General features: G+C 47.4%; 1 protein-coding gene across 3 annotated transcripts in view; it reads right to left on the reverse strand.

The window, feature by feature from the left end:
* Positions 1 to 963: 963 nt before the first annotated feature.
* LOC140723795 (NACHT, LRR and PYD domains-containing protein 3-like) overlaps positions 964 to 25,230 on the reverse strand; it is a 50,019-nt gene continuing 25,752 nt past the window's right edge. For all 3 annotated transcript variants that reach the window (XM_073038328.1, XM_073038330.1, XM_073038329.1), the window contains 10 exons: positions 16,961 to 17,052; positions 15,329 to 15,483; positions 14,248 to 14,419; positions 14,098 to 14,148; positions 4,045 to 5,782; positions 2,824 to 2,910; positions 2,496 to 2,666; positions 2,170 to 2,340; positions 1,847 to 2,014; positions 964 to 1,682 (listed from right to left, as the gene is read on the reverse strand). In XM_073038328.1, coding sequence (XP_072894429.1) covers positions 1,595 to 1,682; positions 1,847 to 2,014; positions 2,170 to 2,340; positions 2,496 to 2,666; positions 2,824 to 2,910; positions 4,045 to 5,782; positions 14,098 to 14,148; positions 14,248 to 14,419; positions 15,329 to 15,483; positions 16,961 to 17,052 — 2,893 coding nt within the window. In that variant the 3' untranslated portion in view covers positions 964 to 1,594. The remainder of the gene's footprint in view (positions 1,683 to 1,846; positions 2,015 to 2,169; positions 2,341 to 2,495; positions 2,667 to 2,823; positions 2,911 to 4,044; positions 5,783 to 14,097; positions 14,149 to 14,247; positions 14,420 to 15,328; positions 15,484 to 16,960; positions 17,053 to 25,230) is intronic.

Below are 25,230 nucleotides of genomic sequence, written 5' to 3' on the forward strand. Positions count from 1 at the left end.
TATCTCACGAGCTTTTCGCTCCTGCTCTTCCTTCTGCAACGGTCACACATCACCCTCAAACTATTCAGGCTATTAAACTTCCTGAGTACTTGCTCAGTCGTAATTTTCACTGCACATAATCCGCTTCCCTGGCATTCTTAAATGTTGGGTATACTGCAGATGTCTTCCACTTGGCCTCTGATTACAATATCTCCGGCGTCATTTTCTATTATTCCTATATCTACCCTCAACTCTCTTATAAGCTTTATATACTAAAAAAAAACTCTTAGTAGCTTCTTTGATATTAATCGCCAGGTTCCTTTCATAATACATACCTTTCATACCTACTCCTAAGCTAATTAGATTAATTATAGGAGCTTACCCTGCCTTACCTCACCTGGAGTGAAGCTCGCTTTTTAAATTTCCTCGCCGACTTTCATGCGTTTGCGCAGTCGTGTCCCGTTCAACCTCGCCTTTGCCTATTCTCGCCGAAGCCTGATTGAGCCAAAGCCGTCCCACTCTGCCTCAGTCCACTCCAATAATGTCCGATGTATATGACGGTCTTTCTTTTAAACCTTTGGCGCTCTACACCACGCATCTGCGCAGTCTAGCCTCTTTGTCCTGATCAGTTAAAAAAACAGCTTCTCTCTGAGCTTCTTTCACCTCTTCCCTCTCCGCCTCTTGCTTCGATTTAAGTGACCGTTGAAAACTTTCTCTCCTTTTTAAACCAGTGGAATCATGTCTGATACTACTGTCCATTATAATTGTCTGCGGGGGGCAGGAGGTGGTCTGTTAGCCAGGAAAGGGGTTGGTTGGAGATGAGATCCTGGGCACCCAGACTCTGTCGGTCCGACCTCCCTCAGCCTGGAGCTGAGAAGCTACTGTGTCAGTGTGAGGAGCTCTGACCCACTGTTGCAGTGCACAGGGTGCGGGGGGCAGCAGAAACCTCAAATAAAACTCGAGGCCGACACCAAGAGAGGAAGTTACAGCGGTTTATTGATTTCATCATGGCAAATGTAAATTAAACAATGTGTGAGCTGCTGACGTGCGGGAATAAATAAGCTGCTCCCGACTCACTCACAGTCACACACAATTAACTGACCGGCGACAACGAGTGACCGGTTGAATAATCAGTCCCGTTTCTCACCGTCACTCTGCATCGGGGAACCGATGATTATAAAATCACACTTCAGGGCCATGTCCGGGATCGCTGCAGATCCAGTGTCACTGCCGAGGGATTTGTCAATTTAACATCATTATATCGGCCAGACTCCTGAACGCACCGTCCTCAGCAAAGGGAGCAAAGGGATTCTCTCCCGGCATAATCCCACCCCGGGACACCGGTGTCCCAGACTGAGACCTGGACCACGGGCTCTTCCTGTCTATGTAGTTCGGGGTCTCACGTGGCGGAGAGTCTTCAACCTGAACATCCGGAGGAAGCTGCGCCGCCGGACAGCAGGCGGAAACACGTCACTGGAGCCGGTTCCGTTAGAACAGTTGAGAATTAAACCTGGCGTGTGGCCTTGAAAGGTAAGGGCGGGAGTTAAAGAGGAGGGTGAGAAATTGGCTAAAATGTCCCCATCCCGCGGGCGGGGATGTTCACACATACAGATGTTCACAGGGACACTATCAGTCTGGGTCTGGGTTCCCGCAGAGATCTCAGTTCCTTCTCCCCAGTCTCACTGAAGCAATTCCCATACAGTCTGAAACAGATGGGAGAATAAAGATGAAATAAACAGATTACACAACAGTGTCAGTAACAGGGGACTGGGGTAAATGATTCAAAAACACGTACAGCCAAATATCACCAGAAAACCCACGGGTCCGCTGATATTTTATCACACTGAACATTAATACAAGCACTCACCCGATCCACTCCAGGCTAGGGAGGGTCAGTATGAGGCGGCGGAGAGCGGGTACAAATCGGTCTGTCAGAGAGTTTAATCTCAGGCTCAGCACCGTCAGTGATGGTTTGGCACTGAGAGCGGAGACAAGATCCTCGGCACCAGAATCTGTGAGACTGACATTGTCCAGCCTGGAGATGACAGAGAGTGAGGGTGAAGGACACAGAGAGACAGGAAATGGTACAAATCCCCAGTGTTTATCAGTAACACAATTACTGATCAAATTAATGTTCAGTGTCAGACACCCAGTGACTGTAAACACAATCTCCCACAGTCTGGTACTTACCGCAGTTTCTGTATTTTACACTCCAGGTTCCTCAGAGCAGCAGACACCAGTCTGACTCCGGAATCTGCCAGTTTATTATCACTCAGGTCCAGTTCCATCAGCGATCGATTTGTACTGAGAGCGGAGACGAGATCCGCGGCACCAGATTCTGTGAGACTGACATTGTCCAGCCTGGAGATGAGAGAGAGTGAGAGTGGAGGACACAGAGAGACAGGAGACGGTACAAATCCCCAGTGTTTATCAGTAACACAATTACTGATCACATTAATGTTCAGTGTCAGACACCCAGTGACTGTAAACACAATCTCCCACAGTCTGGTACTTACACCAGTGTCTGTATTTTACACTCCGGTTTTCTCAGAGCCGCAGACACCAGTTTCACTCCTGAATCTCCCAGTTTATTACTACCCAGGTCCAGCTCTGTTAGTGATGATATTTTACTTAGAGGGGAAGCGAGATCCACGACAGCAGAATCTGTGAGACCGACATCCCCCAGCCTGGAGATGAGAGAGAGAGAGAGGGTGAAGGACGCAGAGAGACAGGAGACAGTACATGTTCCCAGAGTTTATCAGTAACACAATTACGGATCACATTAATGTTCAGTGTCAGACACCCAGTGACTGTAAACACAATCTCCCACAGTCTGGTACTTACCACAGTTTCTGTATTTTACTCTCTGGGTTCCTCAGAGCCGCAGACACCAGTTTCATACCTGAATCTCCCAGTTTATTCTCCCCAAGTCTAAACACAAACAGACAAATTGATGAACAAAGTGTTTCAAACCGTGGGTCTGGGGGAATTTCTCTCACTCGGATATTTCAGGAAACATTAAACCCTTCAGTAAATCACTGATTGGAGTTTCCATCACTGTCAATGTCCTTCACTGACCAGCTCCAGTGTATTCAGCGAATGTCGGTAATTTAGTCTGTCGGTGTGAACCTATAAACTCCATATATTCTGTCTCATTCCCAGATGATCAGAAGAGTGTTCCTGTGGGAGAAAGTCTCACAGTGAGAATGAATTGTGAGTGGGGAATGTCGATAAGACATTGTAGAAGAGATCACCTGAGGAAAACGGATAGGAAGACTGAACCTGCAGGAGGAAGCGGGATGGGTAAGAGAGAACCCACAGGAGGAAGAGGATGGGGAAGAGAGATCCCACAGGAAATAGGTAGTAAGGAAGAGAGATCCGAAGGAGGATCGGATGCTGAGGTAGATCGCTTGTGAGCGTAATGTCTGAATTAGGACATAACCATTATAGAGGACATAACCATTTGGGGGCGGGGTAGTGCCCACATTGACACAGGTGGACTGCTGGTGATAGTCACACATGGGGAAGGGCAGAGGGAGGACAATCTCACAGAGGGAATTCTCTCACTCTCACTGGGACAGTCCACTAACTTTCTCTTGTCCCTCACCAGGAAGGCATTGTAAAGCTGGGACAGTCCGGTGCTGGTCTCCCGTCCCTCACCAGGAAGGGGTTGTAAAGTTTGGACAGTCTGCTGATGGCCTTTTGTCCATCGGAAGGGAGTGTGAATCTCTGACCCACCTGCTGCAGTCAGTGTTGGTTTAGGCGTCAGTGACTGAGAAGGAACATTGTCAATGGACGTGTCACAGGCAGTGAGAAACACGGCCATTCCTGTGATTTACCACCATTAAACCAATGGCCGTTGTTCACTGATCTGATGAAGTCTCCAACATCCCTTCACAAGGAACCACAGAACCCTCCCGTCCTTGGGAAATTACTGACCAAACCCCTGGGCATTTGTCAAAATTCTTCACAATCTGATTTACTACAGTTTTACCCAAATACAGTTACATTGAAACAACGCAATGGAACAGTTTCACACTTCAGAATGGGAGATAAATCAGGTACCTCAAGTCCTGGCACTTGTGTAGCCCGGGTCCCAGCCGCTGGATTCCTTCACTCTGAATGCAGCATTTCTCCAGGTCGAGCTGTTTTATTGTATCACAGAGTCCGATGGCATGAGATAGGACCGCACAGTCAATCGGGGTCAGTGTCATTCCACTGAATGAAAGTATTTCCAAAGATTCCAGTGCAGCCTGAACCAGTCCACGATTCTGAGACTCAAACAGGTAGTGCAATGTGTTCAGGAGGCTCCTTTTACCAGCTTCACTCTCCGTGTTTCCACTCTGGCGTTTAACCTCCTCCTTCACCCAGTCAATCACCCGGCAGGTTGTTTCATGAGGAAATGGACCCAGAAACTCCTCCAGACCCCGAGCTGTCATTGGGTTGGAGAAACCAGCAAAAAAACGGAGAAATACCTCAAATCGCCCATCTGTCGTGTTGTGGGTTTCAGTGAGGAATTTCAGGATATCCCCGGGATGTGGATTCAGGAATTGTGCGACTGCAGCTACAAACTCTTGGATGGTGAGGTGTGGGAATGTGTACACCACGCTCCGGGCACAATCCTCTCTCTCCAAAAGCTCCATCAGGAACCCGGACAGGAACTGGGAAGGCTGCAGATTGTACTTGATCAAATCTCCAGCTGTAAACACAATCTTCTTCTCGGACACTCCTCTGAAGGCCATCTGACCAAGCCTGAGTAACACATCACGGGGTTTCTCAATCTCACGGCCGTGGTTTTTCAGAATGTTATAAATATAGTAGGAATATAGTTGGGTGATGGTCTTGGGAACTCGCTGCGGGTCCCTGACTCTTTGTGTGAAGAAGGGGCCCAGTGTCAGAGTGAGAATCCAGCAGTAGGCGGGGTTGTAGCTCATGGTGTACAGGATCTCGTTCTCCTTCACGTGTTTGAAAACAGCTTCTGCCACCGTCTGTTCTTTAAAATGTCTGAGGAAATATTCCTTCCGCTCCTCACCAAGAAATCCCAGGATTTCAGCCCAGACACTGATATCAGCCTTTTCCAATAAACGTAAAGCAGTGGGGCGGGTCGTCACCAGCACTGAACACCCTGGGAGCAGTTTGCCCTGGATTAAACTGTACACAATGTCAGACACTTCACACCACCACTCGGGATCTGGGCACTGGTGCTTGGGTTCTGTATCTCTCCGACTGTCGGCAAAATCGATTGTGTGCTTGAATTCATCCAAACCATCGAATATAAACAGCAATCCCTCTGGGTTCTTCCAGACCTCTCTCAGAATATTCCCAAAGTAAGGATATTGATCCAGAATCAGTTCCCTCATGTTTATCCTGCAGTTAATGGAGTTTAAATCCCGGAATTTGAAACTGAAGACAAACTGGAACTGTTGGTATATTTTCCCTGTGGCCCACTCATAAACAATCTTTTGTACCATTGTTGTTTTCCCGATCCCCGGGACTCCGGCCACTGTTGCCGACCTCCCAGATTTGGAGTTACTCCGGGAAAAGCTGCTTTGGAACAACTGATCAGTCCGGATTTTTTCCAGCTCTCTGCGGAGATGTTTTTCTGTCCAAATGCCATGGTCTCTGCCTCTTGCCAGCAGCTCATGTTCCACCAGTCTCCGGTCTCGAACAGTAGAAATGACCGTGAGCTCAGCGTATCGATCAACCAGCTGGAAAACCTTCACCTTCTCCCTCATCAGGATCGTGTTCACTCTCAGTCTTTCAGTTTGTGCCCGCAGAGTCTCCTTGTGTTTCTGTTGAACATCTTCCATGGGAACAGGAACATAGTCAAAATGTTAAATGGCTCAACTCAGAACTCAGTATTTAAGTACACAAGAGTTAGCTCAAAGCTATTGCCTTGATTGAATTCATCAATGGATGTTCGTACATTGAAGTAAATGTGATTAACAGTCCCCTGACTGGACAGAGAGGCCTGGACTTGATAAACACCAGATCTTCACATTTCCACATTAACTGTGCTGTGAAGGTGAGTATTTCCCTGGTAGTTTATTAACCCCCGACTGTCCTGTACTGGATAAACTCCCACCACTGTCAGAGCTATCATTGTTCCAGTGGAAGAACTTTGAAAGCCGGATGTTTGATGTGGCGTATGGAGATGGAAAAAAGGATCGTGGGTATTCTGTCAAAGGAACAGGTCGGGGAATCACAGATTACCCCTCCCACCCACCATCACTGATTCAAAATACAAAGAAGTAGTTTTATTGAGTAGCACGTGCACTGTGGGTGGGGGTTGTTGGGGGAGAAAATGTCAATGTCTTGTTCAGGAGATTGAGACAGTCAGCATTTTGACACAAAACGCAAACAGTCCTCCCCCCCCCCCACCCCATCATCACAGATACTGCTCAGCTCACTGAGTTCCTCCGGAAAATGGTTTGAGACGGCAGATCTGCAGTCTCGTGTCTCTGAAAGAGTATGTGTTGTAAATACTCAACAGATTCAAGATTGAAGATGCACAAGTGTAAAAGATAAGGAAATAATTGTTATTCCGGATGTAATGTAGCACAAAATAACTCAGATAAAGAACGCAATGGAAAACACAATAAATATAAATACATACGATACAGGAGTCACTCTGACCTCAGGTGGTTGTGACAGAAAATTTTCAAATCGTGCTGGTGGTGGGTGGGCGTTGTTAGTTGTGTAGGGGTGGCTTAATCATTGGAGGTGTTGATCAGTCTTACTGCTTGAGGAAAGTAACTGATTTTGAGTCTGGCGGTCCTGCTGTGGATGCTACGTAGCTTCCTCCCTCATGGGAGAGGGGCAAACAGCCCATAGGCAGGATAGGTGGGATCCTTCCTGATGCTGCTGACCCTTTTCCAGAGCCTTTCTGTATATACGTCCCCGATGGAAGGTAGGCTGGGGATGCCGGTGATGCGTTGGGCAGTTTTGACTCCCCATTGTAGAGCCTCCCAGTCCGCCACAGTTATGCAGCATGTTGGCCTGCCCTCTGCAGCACAGGACGGGAGTGTAGATGTGAGTACAGGTCAGACAACGTCTATGAAAAGGGGAGAAAGGGGAGATGCTACTGGTCCGTGACTTTAAATACAAGTTTGAAAACCATGCCGATTACAGGTCGGGTGCTGAAGAAGAGAGCAGAGACTGAGGAATTTCTATAGCAGGTGGTTCAGGATTTCAGCAGTCACAGGACCTGCATAATACAGTACAGGTATGGGACCTTCAGCCCACAAAGTTGCTGCTAGCACGATGTCCCCATAAACTCCTCCCACCTGCCTCCAAAGCTATGGATATGGATATCAGGATCCCTGTAGACATTAATGACGTCAGGGTCGTGACCTTTACTCTATACTTCTCCATACATTTGATCTCCTGAATTGCAAGAACACGCACTTCTCTGGATTAAACTCCACCTGATATTTCCCCATCCGCATCTGCAACTGATCTGTATCCCAATGCATTCTTTGGCACGCCTCTTCACTCTCCACAACTGACTGTCTCATTTCAGCATCATGAAACTCATCTCTCCCTTTCAGATTAAATTTACAACATCTCCCATCAAGATCTACAGGCATTGACGTCGTTGGCTTTAATCCTCTTTGCAACATGCCGGACCCAAATTCTGCTCAGCTAATATTTAATCATGCCCGTTGGGGATTTGCCTAACAAGAGCTGCTCTCAATCTAACCCTTTGCCACGGAATCTGCCTTCCGCCAAGTTATCTTTCCCACACCCAATGCTGCACACCCCACTCTTGGCAGTGTGGAGAATCGGAGTGACCTTGGGGTCCGAGTCCAGCGGACACTCAAAGCTGCTATGCAGGTCGACTCTGTGGTTCAAAAGGCATACAGTGCATTGGCCTTCATCAACCCTGGGATGGAGTTTAGGAGCCGAGAGGTAATGTTGCAGCTATAACGGACCCTGGTCAGACCCACTTGGAGTATTGTCTTCTGTTCTGGTCACCTCACTACAGGAAGGATGTGGAAACTATAGAAAGGGCGCAGAGGAGATTTACAAGTATTGCCTGGATTGTGGAACATGCCCTATGAGAATAGGTTGAGTGAACTCGGTCATTTCTCCTGGGAACAACGGAGGATGAGAGGTGACCTGATAGAGGTATATAAAATGATGAGAGGCATTGATTGTGTGGATAGTCAGAGACTTTCTTCTTGGGCTGAAATGGCTAACACAGGAGGGTACCGTTTTAAGGTGCTTGGAGGTAGGTACAGAGGGATTGTTAGGGGTAAGTTTTTTTATGCAGAGAGTGGTGAGGGCGTGGAATAATCTGCCGGCGATTGTGGTGGAGGCAGAAACAATAGGGACTTTTAATTTCTAAAATAATTACATGTTCGGTACAGCATAAGCTGCAGACTTCTCCTTATTCATAACCATCTGAGAAGTGTTCACTGTTCCCAAAGGTTCCAGCACTGAAACCTCAGCAACTTGTCGGCTTACATTCAAATACCAGCTGCAGTCTGGCCTCACTTCCAGTTCACACATCCCACACATTATTCCCAGAACACATCCCACCATCAGAGATTCCTAAAATATTCTTGCAGGTAGGAAACACAGGACAGAGAATGAAAGGTCATCAGCAACACAGGGAAAGTTAAAATTACCCACTACAACAAACTTGCTGTTTTTGCATCTTTCCAGAATTTGCCTACATATTAGTTCCTCAATCTCATGATGACTACTGGGATTTGTAAAAACCCATCAGTGACTGTATCGATCTTATTGCTATGCTTTCATATTGCCTCAGTACTTGAACTCCCCGTATGTCCTCTCTGAGCGCAGCTGTGAAATTCCCCAGGGCAGCAAATAAACCTCCTCAAATGTATTACCTCCCCTCTCTATCTGAAATATTGTAACTCTGGAATATTGATCTGCCAATTTTGTCTCTCTCAATCAAGTCTTCATAAAGGCAACATCATCACACTTCCAATGTGCTGATCCACTCTGAAGGTCCAACTACATGACCCACAACACTCTATCCAATGAACTACCCACTTAAGTCCCAACCATCACATCATGTTCACTCACCTGGACCACCACCCATACAATAAGGATTATTAGCCTAACCTGTATCTTCCGTTGACCCGACGAGGCAGGAGATAATGTAGCTGGACAAGTGTCAGTGGGAGAGTATTCTGGACACAGAGACAATCTGTCTCAGTTATGGAAAGCGATATCGATGCCCCGAGTATAGAGATTCTGAATTAGGGGAAGGCAAGCTACACCACTGCTGAATACAATCTTTTGAAAGGACGTGTAAAAGTATTTTAGGACTCTGCAAAGTGTGTCCAGGATTTCACAGAATTTGAAGGGCCTGTCAGGAGTGTGCGGGATCTCAGCATGTCAGGATACTAGCAGGGATTTGTGGGGTTTCACAGTGTGTCAGGACTCTCCTAGGGATGTGTGGTGTCTCACAGTCTGTCACAACCTGTCAGAGATGTGTGGGGTCTTGCAGTGCGTCTGGACCCTGCCAGGGGTGTGTGCGGTCACACGATATGTCAGGAACCTGTCAGAGGTGTGTGGGGCCTCACAGTTTGTCAGGGCTCTGTCAGGCATGTGTGGGGTTTCACAGTGTGTCAGGATCCTTTTAGGGGTGTGTGGGGGTCTCACAGTGTGTCAGGACCCTGTCAGGCATGTAAGGGGTTTCACAGTGTGTAAGGATCCTGTTAGGGGTGTGTGGGGTCTCACAGTGTGTCAGGACCCTGTCAGGGGTGTGTGGGGTCACACAGTGTGTCAGGACCCTGCCAGGGCCGTGTGGGGTATTACAATGTGTCAGGACCCTCCTAGGGATGTGTGGTGTCTCATAGTGTGTCACAACCTGCCAGCGATGTTTGGTGTCTCACAGTCTGTCTGGACCCTGTCAGGGGTGTGTCAGTTCTCACAGTGTGTCAGGACTCTATCAGGGGTGTGTCAGTTCTCACAGTGTGTCAGGACTCTATCAGGGATGTGTGGGGTCTTGCAGTGTGTCAGGACCCTGTCGGGGGTGTGTGGCGTCTCACAGTGTGTCAGGACCCTGTCAGGGGTGTGTGGTGTCTCACAGTGTGTCAGGACCCTGTCAGGGGTGTGTGGTGTCTCACAGTGTGTCAGGACCCTGTCACGGGTGTGTGCGGTCACACGATATGTCATGAACCTGTCAGAGGTGTGTGGGGCCTCACAGTTTGTCAGGACTCTCCTAGGGATGTGTGGTGTCTCACAGTGTGTCACAACCTGTCAGAGATGTGTGGGGTCTTGCAGTGTGTCATGGACCCTGCCAGGGGTGTGTGCGGTCACACAATATGTCAGGAACCTGTCAGAGGTGTGTGGGGCCTCACAGTTTGTCAGGGCCCTGTCAGGCATGTGTGGAGTTTCACAGTGTGTCAGGACCCTGTCAGGCATGTAAGGGGTTTCACAGTGTGTAAGGATCCTGTTAGGGGTGTGTGGGGTCTCACAGTGTGTTAGGACCCTGCCAGGGCCGTGTGGGGTATCACAATGTGTCAGGACCCTCCTAGGGATGTGTGGTGTCTCATAGTGTGTCACAACCTGCCAGCGATGTTTGGTGTCTCACAGTCTGTCTGGACCCTGTCAGGGGTGTGTCAGTTCTCACAGTGTGTCAGGACTCTATCAGGGATGTGTGGGGTCTTGCAGTGTGTCATGGACCCTGCCAGGGGTGTGTGCGGTCACACGATATGTCAGGAACCTGTCAGAGGTGTGTGTAGTCTCACAGTGTGTCTGGACCCTGTCAGGGGTGTGTGGAGTCTCACAGTTTGTCAGGACCCTGTCAGGGGTGTGTCAGGACTCTATCAGGGATGTGTGGGGTCTTGCAGTGTGTCATGGACCCTGCCAGGGGTGTGTGCGTTCACACGATATGTCAGGACCCTGTCAGAGGTGTGTGGGGCCTCACAGTTTGTCAGGACCCTGTCAGGGGTGTGTGGGGTCTCACAGTGTGTCAGGACCCTGCCAGGGCCGTGTTGGGTTTCGCAGTGTGTCAGGACTCTCCTGGGGATGTGTGGTGTCTCACAGTGTGTCACAACCTGTCAGAGATGTGTGGGGTCCTGCAGTGTGTCATGGACCCTGCCAGCGATGATTGGTGTCGCACAGTGTGTCAGGACTCTATCATCGATGTATGGGGTCTTGCAGTGGGTCTGGACCCTGCCAGGGGTGTGTGGAGTCTCACAGTTTGTCAGGACCCTGTCAGGCGTGTGTGGGGCCTCACAGTTTGTCAGGGCCCTGTCAGGCGTGTGTGGGGTTTCACGGTGTGTCAGGACCCTGTCAGGGATGTGTGGGGTCTCACAGTGTGTCAGGATTCTGTCAGGGGTGTGTGTGTCTCACAGTATGTCAGGACCATGACAGGGGTGTGTGGGTCTCACGGTGTGTGAGGACCCTGTCAGGGGTGTGTGGGGTCTCACAGTGTGTCAGGACCCTGTCAGGGGTGTGTGGGTTCTCACAGTGTGTCAGGACCCTGTCAGGGGAGTGTGGGGTCTCACAGTGTGTCAGGACCCTGTCAGGGGTGTGTGGGGTCTCACGGTGTGTCAGGACCCTGTCAGTGGTATGTGGGGTCTCACAGTGTGTCAGGATCCTGTCAGGGGTGTGTGGGTCTCACGGTGTGTCAGGACCCTGTCCGGGGTGTGTGGGGTCTCACAGTGTGTCAGGACCCTGTCAGGGGTGTGTGGGGTCTCACAGTGTGTCAGGATCCTGTTAGGGGTGTGTGGGGTCTCACAGTGTGTCAGGACCCTGCCAGGGCCGTGTGGGGTTTCACAGTGTGTCAGGACTCTCCTAGGGTTGTGTGGTGTCTCACAGTGTATCACAACCTGTCAGAGATGTGTGGGGTCTTGCAGTGTGTCATGGACCCTGCCAGGGGTGTGTGCGGTCACACGATATGTCAGGACCCTGTCAGAGGTGTGTGGGGCCTCACAGTTTGTCAGGACCCTGTCAGGGGTGTGTGGGGTCTCAGAGTGTGTCAGGATCCTGTCAGGGGTGTGTGGGGTCTCACAGTGTGTCAGGACCCTGCCAGGGCCATGTTGGGTTTCGCAGTGTGTCAGGACTCTCCTGGGGATGTGTGGTGTCTCACAGTGTGTCACAACCTGTCAGAGATGTGTGGGGTCTTGCAGTGTGTCATGGACCCAGCCAGCGATGTTTGGTGTCTCACAGTGTTTCAGGACCCTGTCAGGAGTGTGTCAGTTCTCACAGTGTGCCAGGACTCTATCAGGGATGTTTGGGGTCCTGCAGTGTGTCATGGACCCTGCCAGCGATGATTGGTGTCGCACAGTGTGTCAGGACTCTATCATCGATGTATGGGGTCTTGCAGTGGGTCTGGACCCTGCCAGGGGTGTGCGGAGTCTCACAGTTTGTCAGGACCCTGTCAGGCGTGTGTGGGGCCTCACAGTTTGTCAGGGCCCTGTCAGGCGTGTGTGGGGTTTCACGGTGTGTCAGGATTCTGTCAGGGGTGTGTGTGTCTCACCGTATGTCAGGACCATGACAGGGGTGTGAGGGATCTCACAGTGTGTCAGGACCCTGTCAGGGGTGTGTGGTGTCTCACAGTGTGTCAGGACCCTGTCAGGGGTGTGTGGGTCTCACGGTGTGTCAGGACCCTGTCAGGGGTGTGTGGGGTCTCACAGTGTGTCAGGATCCTGTCAGGGGTGTGTGGGTCTCACGGTGTGTCAGGACCCTGCCAGGGCCGTGTGGGGTTTCACAGTGTGTCAGGACTCTCCTAGGGTTGTGTGGTGTCTCACAGTGTATCACAACCTGTCAGAGATGTGTGGGGTCTTGCAGTGTGTCATGGACCCTGCCAGCGATGTTTGGTGTCTCCCAGTGTGTCAGGACCCTGTCAGGAGTGTGTCAGTTCTCACAGTGTGTCAGGACCCTGTCAGGAATGTGTCATTTCTCACGGTGTGTCAGGATCCTGTCAGGGGTGTGTGGGGTCTCACAGTGTGTCAGGACCCTGCCAGGGCCGTGTGGGGTTTCACAGTGTGTCAGGACTCTCCTAGGGTTGTGTGGTGTCTCACAGTGTATCACAACCTGTCAGAGATGTGTGGGGTCTTGCAGTGTGTCATGGACCCTGCCAGCGATGTTTGGTGTCTCACAGTGTGTCAGGACCCTGTCAGGAGTGTGTCAGTTCTCACAGTGTGTCAGGACCCTGTCAGTAGTGTGTCATTTCTCACGGTGTGTCAGGACCCTGTCAGGGGTGTGTGGGGTCTCACAGTGTGTCAGGACCCTGTCAGGGGTGTGTGGAGTCTCTGTTCAATGTATCCGGGTGGGATGGGGAGCGTAGGAAGATATTGGTTGATTAAATCGTTACTTCAGACATTGTGACAGTTTTAGAAATGATATTCTTAAATAATCAGAGAGTGAATCGGTTTTGTATTAGAAATGGGTGTGGGAATTTCACTGCTGTGTCTGTTCCTTCGGCAAACAACATGAAGAACAGTGAAGAACAAGTTTGCAGGCTAATTGCCGCAATCCCACAACCCTCGGTTTCTCTGTCCTAATTCCTATCTCTCACCTTTCCACAGTGTCCATCACACATCACATCAATTTCAGCTTCTGTGGACTGAGCTGAGGATTTTGTCCCCCAATCTCAACCTCACTAACACTGTCTCCTGATGGAATTCCCAGGATTATTGAGTTAGAAATTAAACTGGATAACGTTAGCAGTCTTTGCACTAAGGGTGAGTTGGATTCATATGCTGCTTTGGGGTTGAACAGAGCAGTTGGGTGTTACGTGATTTTCTCATTAAATGGATGCTCTCATTGTTATTACGTGATGAGGGCTGTTGCTGTGTAGCTGCAGGGGAAGGATTTCACTTTTCGGAGTGAAGAATTTCTGAGAATTTCACACCTCCAGATCGTCCTCTTCTCCACTCTGGCTCGAAGGAGGGACCTGTCGTTGTCGGAGTCAGAGAGGAGTGGTCCCTTTCAGAAAACTCCCCAACTCTCTGAGTTGTTCCTCATAATGTCCTGAGAAAGATATCCCTCGAGCAAATATTTTCCATGTGTCGCACTGTGCACTATGTCATGGTGCCACCACTTACCTGGTCAAATCCAGATGGTTCAACAACGACATGGCCCTACACAATATCAACCATTGGTGGAAACAGCGGTTTCTTCACTTACCTTTCAGTTCTCTGGGAATCTCCGGTACGGGTCGATGGACCGAAACACAACCTGTTCGGAATAAAACAATTTGAGGAATTAAAATGCATAAAATTATAAAGTCAATTGTGATTGAATCCAAAATTAAATTCATCAGTGATGCTTTCTCACCATGCTCCTGTATTTCGTTCAGTATTTTGTCAAACTTTGGGACTCCAATCCTCATTTTCACAAAGGTTTCCCACATCACCCTCCGGGCGTGGGAGCCTTTCTCCATCACCAGGCTCAGGAGGAGTTTAGAACTGTCCGCCCGCTCTCCCATATCAGCGAGATCAGAGATTTTCTGTGAAGAGTAACGGTGAACATATTGGGGACTGACAGATTCATACAGAGAATGAGAAGTAAATGATGTGCTCTGTAACGGGATCACACTGAGCAGTCACCCGGACGGGTGCTGATCCTGTCTGGACATGGACTGTACATTCTGAGTGCAGAGCACACGGAGGGACATTCACCGTGAACCTGGTCCACCAGTCAATGAGATCCTGGCTGGTCTGTGACCGCTTCATTGACGTGGCTCCAAATCCATAAATAATTCCTCACCCGATTTGACGGTGTAAAACAGAAATCAGAAAATAACCATCACAGATGAAGAAAGAAGTCAGGCAGGTTTTTATAACAGAGTGAGCAGTCACAGAGAAGTTGCGGAAAAGATGATCTGATTCATCTCCTCAGTCCGCCAGTGTTCAACATGACAGCGGATTACTGGCTGACACCTGATGTCTTTCCTTTGCCTTTTCCAGTGGAGGTTTATTCAGTGATTACACATTACAACATGGCAGTATTCCGCGATCCACACTGTTTACAGTTACAGATTGTAACACAATCATCTCCACCCAGAACAGATCACACACGAGCTCCTGTGGCATCCAGTGTTAATGCCCCGGTTCTCACTGACATCCTGCCGTCACGCTGCACGGTCTTTTCAAAATGAAAAATCCTACCGTATTTCCATTTAAACTCCTTTATTGCAACCTCATACAATTGTTCCCTGCTCCCCTTGCTCTGAGCATTGAGCCGCCACTGGAGTGTTTACACCTCTTTCAATCATTCCTTCAGATTCACAGTTTTAAGAGTAATATATATTTATTTCTGATTTGTTTTTATGCTTTATTATCCGATGAGTTAGAGTTCCGACACACATCAGTCCTGTGATGTGTGAAAATTCAAACCCATTCTCTCTCCCACTCACCCGATGTTCCTCTCCGCTGAACTGATTCTCGGCCGTTAACGCCAGGCTCACTCCGTGCACCCCTCCTTCCATCGCCTGCTCCAGCCTGTCCCGGTAGAAGTCCGTCAGCTGCAGCAGCTGGAAATCATTCCAGCTTGCCAGGAGCTCAGTGATCACTGTGAAGCACAATGGGGAAAATAAATAAATCATTGACTCCATATTGGGCAGCAACTTTCCCTCTGGAACCTAACGATCGCTAAATACTGTCCAATATATATATGGGGGGGGGGGGGGCTGGGGCATGGGTGGTCCCAGTCAGGGCAAGGGGTGGTTTGGAAGGGGTTATAGCCCCATCTGTTGAAGGCTGCTCTTTCATGTCTCTGTGAATATACCTCTCTGTTTTGAAAGGACTGTGCTTATTGCTGAGAATATAGTAACTATCACCATCACTCTCCTGGTACTGTCCATCACCACCGCTTTGCTCTGGGTTACTGTCTGCCTGCCTGGTAAACCCCTTCCTCAGCAAATCTCTGGGATAGCTCACGAAATGCGGGAGGAATGTAGCAGGTCAAGCAGCATCTATGGATGTCCTGGGTTGGATGAGGACATGAGGCTCAGACGTGGACGAGAACATGAGGGTCAGCCTTGGGATACATGAATGCGGAATAACAGAGCCTTGGTCGAGGGAGAGCAGGAATGCAAAACATAGAGTTAGGACTTCTCCTTGGGAAGAGGACGTAGGGCCGGGACTCATACGCTGCACACGACGAGACAGTTCCCAACGCTAGGTAGCGGCAAATGTCCGAACCTATACAGAGACAGTTACAAACAACGAAAGACGGTTCCTTATCTAGACACAGCAAGGCTCCTGTCTTGCTCCGCCGGTAGAACTTGACAGCGAGAAAAGGTTAAAGGTTGCAGGCAAGGCTCCAGACTCAGTGTAACGGCAAAGACTTACCCCACAGAGACAAGGACAGGATACTGACGAGACGAAACAGCAACCACACTCGAACTCAGAGCCACTTGTAGTCCCAGCTTCAACATGAGAATAAGTTGTCTGTGATTAAGCCCAACTGAAACAATGGACAACCATAAGACCCGGAGTCCGGAGTCCACGGACTGGACCATGAACCGGAACGCGGAATTCACGGACCAGACCATGACAATGGAGGAGAATAAACAATCAACGTTTCGGGCCAAGGCCCTTCTTCAAACTGGAAATGAGGGGACAGAAATTCTAGCTATTGCCACATTACTTTCTCTTCCGTGTGATGCTGATCCAAAATGTGAAATGTTTATTCCTCTCCATAGATGCTGCCTGACCTGCTGAGTTCTGCCAATATTCTGTGTGTCTTGGTGTTACCCAAAACTTCCAGCATCTGCAAGATGTCTTGTCTTCTGGAGTAACTCACTATTTTAATGTGCATCACAATCTGCTCGAGAAGCAGGAGCAGACGGTAAATGTACCCCTTTCACGTTTGACTGTGTTTTCCCCAGAGATGTTAACTCTCTCTCCCTCTCTATTTCTCTCATCTTTCTGCTTATTTTTCACAAATGTTTTGTGAATTGTTGATATTGAATTAAACCCAGATGCAGAACCCTCAGAGTATGAGTATTTATAAATTTATAAATTAAAATAATTCGGCAACATACCCGTGTCCTTTCCCGATGTTGACGCCACTGGAACTCCTCCCCTGCTCGAACACTGAGCCATTTGATGACAGGTGTGATCAGTTTTTGCTGCTCTGTAACAAACAAAAGTAACAGAAGGGTCAAACAGTAATTGGGGTTTGAAGGAGAACACTGTTTTGTTTTTAAACTGAGGAAAACACTTCCAAACATCTTGGAAATCTTCAGGATGTCAGAGTGTTTCTACATAGAATCAAACCATATATTGCCACAGGTGTCAATGCCAGACGATGTTAAACTGAAAGGAGACGGTGAGAATCAGGCGGGACTGAGAAATCTGTATAGTTCTGTGACGAGAGGAATAGATGTCACATTGTTCAGCAGAAATGTTTCAACCCACACTGCTATAACAGTTGGCCGTTACTCATCATAGCGCCACCAGTCATAGGAGGACCAAAGCAGTGAGCGCTATCTGTCATCTTGGAAGATTTCCGGAAGGTTTGACACGTCCTGATCCACCTGCGCCCATCCACCCACAGTCACGCAATACCCATTACATGGATTGTACACCATGTCGGGATTCTCTGGTCGATCTACTAGCTATACTGCAGTCAATTCCGTTTTAGGAACCAATCACGTGTCGTCAACCAGGATTGATTTGTCAACGGTAAGGCAAAGTGTTCTATTGCGGAGCAGCAGTAAACCATCTGATTGGCCTATCACAGTTCTCTTTGGGAACTAGTTGACTTGATCAGCATTTCTGATCTGGCTATTGTTCACGATTGCACTTATTAAAAAAAAAGAAAGACGGGTTGAGCAGACAGCACCCACTGCTTTTCCTCAGCCCATCTCCATAACTGAAGAAGATCCCTTTGAAATTCATGGTAACCTGTTGCAATATCAACGAGACTGCCGGATTCATTATCAAACTTGCTGACCTTTCATGAACAAATCAATGGAATGAATAGTGAATTACAGAGTTCTCGACACTGACACCCACATCCCACTCGTCACAGTCCTCCATTCGCTAAAACCATCTTCAGTCATCACCCTCTGCTTCTTTTCATCGAGCCCGATGTGAATCCACCTCGCCAGCTCCCTGTGAATCCCACGTGACCGAACCTTCCCGATCAGCTGCCATGTGGGATCTTGTTAAAGGCTTTACCAAAGTACAACATCACACCTCAAAGTCATCTAACTCCCCAGTAAACTCTTAAATAATCTCCAAAGTACATGGTAGATATGATGTCCTACTGAGTGGTGTAGACGACAATTTCCCCATAACCAATGTCCAACCGCACAAGACTTCAGCTTTACTGCAGACTGAGGAAATTCCGATCCCAGCTGTAAACTGAATCTGAATTACCAACCTGGATTGAAACCTGTATACTGCCAGTTCCATATCCTCAGGGTCACCAGCCCAATATTATCACCCATACAAAGACGCTTTGGTGCCAGTTATTTGCCGTGGTGTTCCTGCCATTTCCGATTACAAACTAATGTGGAAATGAAACCTAATGACCCTCTGCCGGGGTGAGTGCTCAGGTTGATTCACCGGTCTGTAGATTGTGAGAGGATGCGGATACACTTCAGCTTGCCTCCGGCAGCTAAACTGAGCACGTTTGATCACTATCTTATTGCTGTGTGGCATCTTGCCCCGCACAGTTGGCTGCCATGTTTACCCTCAGTGTAGCAGGAACAAAATGTAAAATTATAAAGTAGAAAATTATGGGAACTCAGTACATCAGGTTACCGCTGTTAAAGGAGAAATGGTGGAAGACCCAATATGTGAAATGGGACTCCAGAGCTTTTTCCAGTATTTTCATCTTCTGACTTTAAATTTCCTGCAACTGTAGTTTTATTTCACCTCTTCATTTTAATGCAAAGATGATAACTGATTGCAAAATATCAGCAACACACTAAAATGTAAATGCCACCCCACCCCAGCCAATTTGTTAGTTCTGAGTTTATTCTGACCCTGCTGTAACACATCCCACAGTGCTCACAGCATCCTTTCCTCCTACTATCACTCTGGTACATTTGCCCCTGAGGCCACTGTCTCTACACTGAGAGGCGGTGACCACAGGGCGATAAAAATGTGCAACAGTGTCTGCAGCTGTGACAGGCTGTTACCCTGGAAACGGAGGAAGTGGCTCACCGAAAATAACCGAAAAAGGAATTAACAAACTCAGCATCAAATGCTATGAGTTTAATTATGACAAATATTAACACTGCAGCCGTTTTCTAATAGGGACTATAAAATTATAATGGCTGCCTTTTCCCTGTCAGCTGCTGTGTTCAATTAAACTTCTGGTATTTCTAGCTAATGAAATAAAAAACAATGAAGACAAAGTTTAAAAGAGAGATTGTTGAAATATATCATTGCAGCAATGGGATACAGGCTGGACAGAGATTGAACAAGTTGGTTGACATATATATCACTGAGGTGGTGAGATACAGGCTGGACAGAGGTTGAACAAGATGGTTGATATATATAATTGCGGTGGTGAGATACAGGCTGGACAGCGGTTGAACAAGATGGTTGATATATATCATTGAGGTGGTGAGATACAGACTGGACAGAGGTTGAACAAGATGGTTGATATATATCATTGAGGTGGTGGGATATAGGCTGGACATAGACTGAAAAAGATGTTGGTATATATCATTGAGGTGATGGGATACAAGTTGGATAGAGTTTGAACAAGATGGTTGATATATATCATTAAGGTAGTGGTATACAGGCTGGACAGCGATTGAACAAGATGGTATATATATAGTGCAGGGAATTGAATTGAATTGACCTTATTACTTAGAACTTTCATATACATGAGGAGTAAAATGAGGACTAAATCTAAATCTGCAATGTGGATTTATAGTACAGTCAATATAACAGAGAAAAACATTTGCATCAGCATGAATTAATCAGTCTGATTTCCTGGTGGAAGAAGCTGTCCCAGAGCCTGTTGATCCTCTCCTTTATGCTGTGGTACCATTTCCCGAATGGTAGCAGCTGGAAAAGTTTGTGGTTGGGGTGACTCGGGTGCCCGATGATCCTTCAGAACCTTTTTATACAACTGTCACTGTAAATGTTCTGAACAGTGGGAAGTTCACATCTACAGATGCACAGGGCTGTCCGCACCACTGTCTGCAGAGTCCTGAGATTGAGGGAAGTACAGTTCCCATTCCAGGCAGAGATGCAGCCAGTCAGGATGCTATTAACTTTGCTCTGTAGAAAGTTCTTAGACTTTGGGGGTCCATACCAAACTTCCTCAACCATCTGAAGTGAACGAGGTGCTGTTGTGCATTTTTTCACCACACAGCCGGTATGTACAGACCACGTGAGGTCCTCGGTGATGTTTATGCCGAGGAACTTAAAGCTGTACACTCTCTCAACCCCAGATCCATTGATGTGAATAGGGGTTAGCCTGTCTCCATTCCTCCTGTAGTCCACAACCACATCACTGTGTCAGAGTGTGGACTTCTTTTCTGTAGGCTGCCTCGTTATTATTTCAGATTAGGCCAATCAGTGTAGTATCTCAGCAAATTTATTTAGCAGATTGGAGCTGTGGGTGGCAAACCAATTCATGGGTGCACAGAGAGTAAAGAATGGCGAAGGAGGCAACACTGAGGGGCACATGTGCTGAGGGTTAAAGGGTCAGAGGTGAGGGAGCCCACTCTTACTACCCGCCACCGATCAGACAGGAAGTCCAGGATCCAGCTCCATAAGGCAGGGTGAGGTCTCTGAGATTCTTGTCAATACTTCACGCCTTCATATGGCTACTGCTCTGCCCATGACTGCAAGGAACTGCAAAGACCTTCGAAGAACCGAACACTCAGCTGAGGACATCAGAGAAACAAGCCTGCCGTCCATGGACTCTTCCTACACATCTGCTAGATTCAGAAAAGCAGGCCAAAGAATCCCAAAACGTGGGACATTCTTGCTGCAAACCCACTGTCCCATAGGGGAATAGATACCACCAGGCCCAAGGATGGTTTCCTGTCTGTGGTTATAAGCCAAGTGAATGATAAAATGGGCTCGACTACACAGTGAACTCGATGTGACCCTGCACCATATGTCTGTCTGCACTGCACTTTCTTTGCAGCCATAATGCTTTGTTACAATGATTGTTTTGTCGAATATCAGCTCAATGTACTGTTGTAATATATTGATCTGTGTGGTTGCTACGTCAGGCAAGATTTTCACTGTAGCTCAGTACGTGATCATAAGAACAAATTCCCCATTTCAATTGTGTGGAAATACTATAAAGACTGAGCTTCTGCTTTGGAACTTCAGAGGGAAAATTGACTGACTGGGTTGTTGCTTTGGAAATTCTGAAGCGAATCTTAACTGAACTGTACACATGAGAAGCTCAGATTAATGGAAAAAGCTAAATTCTCAAATAAATAGGTAATATACCCTGAAATATTGGCTGCACTTTGGGAGGTCAAAACAGAGGAATGAAACAATGTGTTATATTACAGAAAAAAGTACATACTGTCCACATAAAACGAGAGAATGTGACAGATCTGGATCTCACTGACTTGTTTGAAAGGCAGAACGATGAAGCTACACGTACACGTAGAGCAGTGACCCGTAGATGCTGCAGATTGGCATAAAGAAGTGAACAGAGCGTTACTTCATATTTACACTAGCTACATATTTAGTTTTTCTCTCGGAGGGAAATGGGAATAAACCAAAAATGGGACATTTACTTTGAGGTTAGCTCCACTTTGACGGGGAGTTCGAGGCGGGACCGGGAATAACGCCCTCTTGGCTGTTCCGTCTCTGCTATTGGGTGCAACCAATGATTGACATCGCGAATGGTAATAGTGCAGATAGTAAATCCTCTGTTGACTGTGGGCGTTCACGTGATTAGTAGCTCAGCCATTAAGCCGATCAAGCTCGAGCACAGCAGTGCCTGCGCACGTGAGGGCAGACCCCGGTGTTGGTGGCCTGTGTGTGACGTCAGCCGCGTAGGGGGGCCAGTGTGACACTGTGTACCTACATTTATGGCTCTAACAGTTAGCGAACACACTCTGAGCAATGTTAAGTTGATAACACTCTCATAAACCTGAACTTCAGTCTATTCAACATTTAACACCACACCCTGTTCCACGACGATTGTGTTGAAACACAAGAAGTATCGCTATGCTTGAATTAGTCTTTCTAATATGTGCTTCGAGCCAGTAATACTACTTCAGTCCACGATAGCAATGATTACGTTTCTCTCGAAATTTGACCTGCTCCGGAGAGAAGTAACAAACTGTTGGTGTCTTCTCTTTGATTTATTGCTCACCTTGAGACCAGTTTATTGTCCAATGATAAAGTCCAGTGACAGCTCAGGGCAAAGGTCACCTTGGGTTAATTGCACAAAGACAGCAGAAGGAAGGGGTCTGTGAAGTCTGATGAAATATTATGCATTTGGAGTTTTTTTTGTTTGAACACTGGGTAATCTCTTTATCGGGGTTTAACTGTGCTCCAGCTGTCTGGAGCTGACTACAAGGTCATCCTGTTTATAAAGAGCCATTTTAACAGTTGTCCACAGTTGGATCAGTGCAGTAATGGACTAGCTGGGGAGCAACTATGCCGAGATAACCATCTCCCAGAGATAACATGCCGTCAAAGTCAACAGCAGGGTAACGACGCCCTTTTCCTTCAGTTTATTGCTCACTGTCCGGAAACAAGTTACCATGTCACCGCACCAATCATATGAAATTAGGATCATTTCCCACTGGCGAATTTGCCTGGCATTCGATTTACTTTACACATTGATCAACCGGCATCATCCTTATTTTACAAAGACATGTGCCACTCCTTGTCAGAGAACGATGGAAAAAAGAAACACATTAAATTCTGATATGTCATTCTGATATGTCTATCCATGGCCTCCTCTACTGTCAAGATGAAGCCACACTCGGGTTGGAGGAACAACATCTTATATACCGGTTGGGTAGCCTCCAACCTGATGGCATGAACATTGACTTCTCTAACTTCCGTTAATGCCTTTCCTCCCCTTCATACCCCATCCCTGACATATTTAGTTGTTTTTTTTTTCTTTCTCTCTCTCTGCCCATCACACTGCCTGTTCTCCATCTCCCTCTGGTGCTCCCCCTCCCACTTTCTTTATCCCGAGGCCTCCCGTCCCATGATCCTTTCCCTTCTCCAGCTCTGTATCACTTTCGCCAATCACCTTTCCAGCTCTTAGCTTCATCCCACCCCCTCCAGTCTTCTCCCATCATTTTGCATTTCCCCCTCCCCCCACTATTTTCAAATCTCTTAGTATCTTTCCTTTCAGTTAGTCCTGACGAAGGATCTCGGCCCGAAACATCGACAATGTTTCTCCTTATAGATGCTGCCTGACCTGCTGTGTTCCACCAGCATTTTGTGTGCATTGTTTGAATTTCCAACATCTGCAGGTTTCCTCATGTTAACACATTAAATTCACTGGGTTTCTTATTTGTCAGAGTGTGGTGCTCGTATGCTGAATTAGTAACAGGACATTCATCCCCTCAGTCCTGTTCCGCCATTCTCTATGATCACAGCTGGACAGTGATCTCAGTGACTCAACCCTGCGACCGTCTGTAACACTTCACTCCCTTGTCTGTCCAGAATCTGTGTTCGGTGGAATTAAACACATCGAAAGAAAGCTCTGCTTTTCTTACCCTTTGAGGAAGAGAATTCCAATGTCACATTAGTTACGCCTCAGAAAAAAAAACCTAATCAATCTTCATCTGTTTCAGCTCCCCCTACAGTAGCAAACATGTTCTCCATATGCCTATTCAGAATCCGTGTGATGTTCAATGTCCCCAACAAGGGCTCAATTTCTAAACACCAGCGGATAACAAATCTCTTCTCCTTCAGCTAAATAACAACGAATACATTCAACTCCCCGTCTTTATCTAATAACAGCAAATGTAGTCAAATGCCTCTGTCCATCCAGTACCGGAAGATAAAATCGCGTTACCTCTAATTCTACTAAGACAGCGAAAACAACCTGCGGTTGATAAACGTGGCAGTGCGGTAGCGCAGTGGTCAGCATTGAAGTGGACGGGAAACGGCCCCCGGACATGCACTCAGTGGCCAGATTATTTGGCATAGGGTGTTCATAGTGAAGTGACCTCTGAGTCTAGAATCTGCTGTTTTTATCTGCGGCCAGAGAGAATTACCACAATATTTATTAATATAAATATCACTGCCAGAAGTACCTCGTCTTTCCGAAAAAAAATACACTCACAGAATAATAAAGCTCACAGATCCATAAAGCCGCGCGATTTCAATGATAATATTGATATGGTAGCAATACTGGAAATACTGCTGTTACAAGTGGGCTTATTAAAATACCATAACACTGCCGAATACAGTCCCTGTTCTTACCTGGTGCTGGACTCTCGACTCCGGTTTCAGTGAATCCGAGCATCTGAATTGTATGTCCCTACCAGTAAGTGAACACACCCTGAGCAATGTTCAGTTGATAACACGCTCATAAATGAACTTCACCCTATTCAGCATGTAACGCCACGTCTCATTTTCCTTGAACGAGTCTCTCTTACAAGTGCTCCGAGCCGGAATGAATACTTCAGTGCGAATGCAATGATGAACTTTCTCTAGAAAGTTTGATCCGCACCAGAGAGGAATAACAACCCGCATCCTGGTTCGGTTCGGCTGGTGTTATTGCTTTAATTTATTGTTCATCTTGCGAGCAGTTAATTTTCGGATTATAAACCCCAGCGACAGCTCAGGGCAAAGATCGCTGTGGGTTTATTGCACAGAGACAGCAGAATGAAAGGCGCTGTCAACTCTGATGAAATATTATGAATTTGGTGTATTTTTTTTCTTTTGATCTCAGTTAAATCCTGGTCCAGATTCAACTGTGCCCCAGTTGTCTGGAGCTGGCCTAAAGGTCAGCCTATTTGTAAAGAGCCATTTTTAACACTTGCTCTTAGTTGGATTGTACAGTAATGGGCGAATTGGGGAGCATCTGTGCCGAGGTAACCGTCTCCCAGAGATAACAACTGGTGAAAGTCGACAGAAAGATAAGAAAGCCCTTCCCCTTCAGTTTATTATTCACTTACTGGAAACAAGTTAGTGTGTCACAGCAGCAACCGTATGAAATTATGACCATTTCCCATTGGCGAATTTGCCTAGCATCGCACTTATTTTACAAATACCTGAACCATCCCTGGTTAGAAAATGATGGGGGAAAAAAAAACTAAACATAAAACTCACTGGGTTTCTTATTTCTCAGAGTGTGCTGCTCGCATGTTGAATTAGTAACAGGACATGCACTCAC

Source organism: Hemitrygon akajei, unplaced genomic scaffold (assembly GCF_048418815.1).
Source record: "Hemitrygon akajei unplaced genomic scaffold, sHemAka1.3 Scf000136, whole genome shotgun sequence".
Classification (NCBI taxonomy): Eukaryota; Metazoa; Chordata; class Chondrichthyes; order Myliobatiformes; family Dasyatidae; genus Hemitrygon; species Hemitrygon akajei.